At 40.6% G+C, this 2,431-nt stretch overlaps 1 protein-coding gene across 27 annotated transcripts in view; it reads left to right on the top strand.

Annotated features, from left to right (window-relative positions):
* The window catches only part of mark3a (MAP/microtubule affinity-regulating kinase 3a), a 65,958-nt gene that overhangs the window by 24,785 nt on the left and 38,742 nt on the right, over positions 1-2,431 (top strand). For all 27 annotated transcript variants that reach the window (XR_004333304.1, XR_004333305.1, XM_032524774.1 and 24 more), the window contains one exon: positions 844-909. Coding sequence is in view for 25 of the 27 variants with exons in the window: in XM_032524774.1 (XP_032380665.1) it covers positions 844-909 (66 nt within the window). In the remaining 2 variants the exon portion in view is untranslated. The remainder of the gene's footprint in view (positions 1-843; positions 910-2,431) is intronic.

The raw sequence follows: 2,431 nt of genomic DNA on the forward strand, positions 1-2,431 counted from the left end.
AAAAAAGAGTCTGTCACCAATTTCTTAAGGCACAGACAACAAGAATAAATTCAAGGTTATTAATAATATTGCGTAAGACTACAAGAACAGGGTGGTTTTTTTAAAGAAAGAGACCCAAAAAAAGACTTTTTTAAAGCAAATAACATTGTAGTAAATTAACAGATAATTGACAAACATGGTTTGATTGACCTTTTCTTTTTTTTCTCCTTTACTGTCATTGTTCAATTGTCCACAAATTAAATATTTAAATGAATACATATAGTACCGTGGGAGAGGTTGAAATATAGTTAACGCACATTTCTCTTTTAAAAGTTGTAACAAAGAGAAGCAGCACTCCTCACATTGAAGAAGCTGGATTCAGGAAATATTTGTTGTTTTGAAAGTTTGGTTTTGGAGACGTATTTCCCCTTTTAATTTCCTTTCCCAGCATTCCCTGATTTGCTCTGCAGAAATGCGATTCTAATTACCAGGGTGATAGTAAACACTCAGCAGCCAACACTCGCCATCTCTCCCTCATTGTCTTCCATCCCACCTTGTCTATATTTAGCCTCAGCCGCTCATCTCACGTCCCTCTTTTAGATCTCCGAGCTGAACACACTGCAGCTTTTGTACTGTACGGTAAATATTGAGTGCTGCTAAGCCCGGCTCGATGCTGTTCTTACATGATCACCACACGTGATCGTCCATCTTCACTTCTCTTTTTCTCTCTAGGAACCTGTTAGGAAACATGTTTGCCTTTGTGCCCATACATTTGGTACCATGAATCTCCTCCATCTTCAGGAAATAATTTAATTTATAATTTCCGCTCTCTTTCTTCTTCTCTCTCTCTCTCCCTCCATTTAGTCAAGCTCTTTGAAGTGATTGAGACGGAGAGGACGCTCTACCTGGTGATGGAGTACGCCAGTGGAGGTGAGACGGAAATACGATTGTCACACTAAAGTCCAACATGTCTAAGAAATGCACACACACAGCTGGTGTACAGAAGACCGGATATAGTCGATAGAAATCTGTACGCTGTGTGCTGCCCCCAAACGTCACGAGTATGATTTATTAACGCTAGGGTTAGACAAATGTGTGCGTTAATAATTTAGACACACTGGGAGCTGCATATAGTCTGCAGACTCTGCTTCTACCTGCAAGGACAAATGTAGAAGAACATAATCTGAGTGGTGTTTACAGGACGATCGCACGTAAAGAGAGAACTTGTGCCGTTTCTTTCTATAATGTGTACTGGTGATGATATAATTTGGTCCTTATTTGGCAATTGATTGGAAGTGTATCGACTGAACACTAAGTGTGTTTCCATTAGGGTCGGCTTTTTTGGGTACCGACCGAATTACGCTGGTACTATCACTTTAAATCAAACGGTACCAAATTTTGGTACCGTTTTTCGGAGTGCGGAAGCGTATCTGTCCTCTCTGCATGTCGACAGAGAGCGAAGCGCGCACGCACGCAGAGGTGCAGACAGAGGTAACTTGAGCATACTAGTGCCGATAAAGTGGTTTCAAGTGTGGTTACGTTTTTTCAAAACTTCTCGCAGGCACCATTGACTGTGATATGATACTAACAACGAGCTGAAAGCAGTCTGTAGCGGTGCTGTTGACGTTCCACTTCCTACACAAAACAGTGGTTTCTATGCCCTGGGGACTGACTGACAGGCTGTTTGGAAGGCAAGGCAGCTTTATTTCTACAGCACCATTAAGCAACAAGGCAACTCAAAGTGCTTTTTGAATTTTGAGCTGAAGAAGCCTTAGAAAATAAAAATGCAAAGAAGTGCAATTGAAACACAGCATGCATTGCATTCTTCTTTTGCCGAGGAATATACAGACCCAGAAAGTAATACTTAAGCAAACATAGTTTTTAATATGTTTTGAAACTTTCAAGCTGCTGAAGGTTGGAAGACGGAAAGAGACGGTGACATCAATGCAGAGACACAAATAGGTCCTCTGGAAACACAGAGCAGGAAACTAATGCTGGTCGACTCCCATCAGCTCCACGGATTTCTACATGTCTGAAAACATCTAGATTTTTTAGGGCTGTCAGCGTTACCGCGTTTATCACGATGAGATTTTGACAGAGCATAATGCGTTATAATTAATGTTCATCGCATTAATCACGTGCACCAAAGATTCAAAGATTTATTTTACACGTCACTGGTGCTGTTACCAAATAATCTTTGCTACTAAGGATCACTACGCTCTAGAATCTTTGGCTTCTACTATTTTGACCCTTTGAAGCACCGTTACTTGTTGTCTAACGGTTGCGTATCGGCCGTTACCGAGGACTGATCCGATACCAGTGGGTCATATATTTATTATGTTTTAACAACTGTGTAGTACTCTCCCTGCATGCATGTGATATTTCTTTTCTTTGTTGTCGGTCTGCCTCAGGTTCCATTTCAATTTTATTTATAGTATCAATTCATAACAAG

This window comes from Etheostoma spectabile, chromosome 9 (genome assembly GCF_008692095.1).
Source record: "Etheostoma spectabile isolate EspeVRDwgs_2016 chromosome 9, UIUC_Espe_1.0, whole genome shotgun sequence".
Classification (NCBI taxonomy): Eukaryota; Metazoa; Chordata; class Actinopteri; order Perciformes; family Percidae; genus Etheostoma; species Etheostoma spectabile.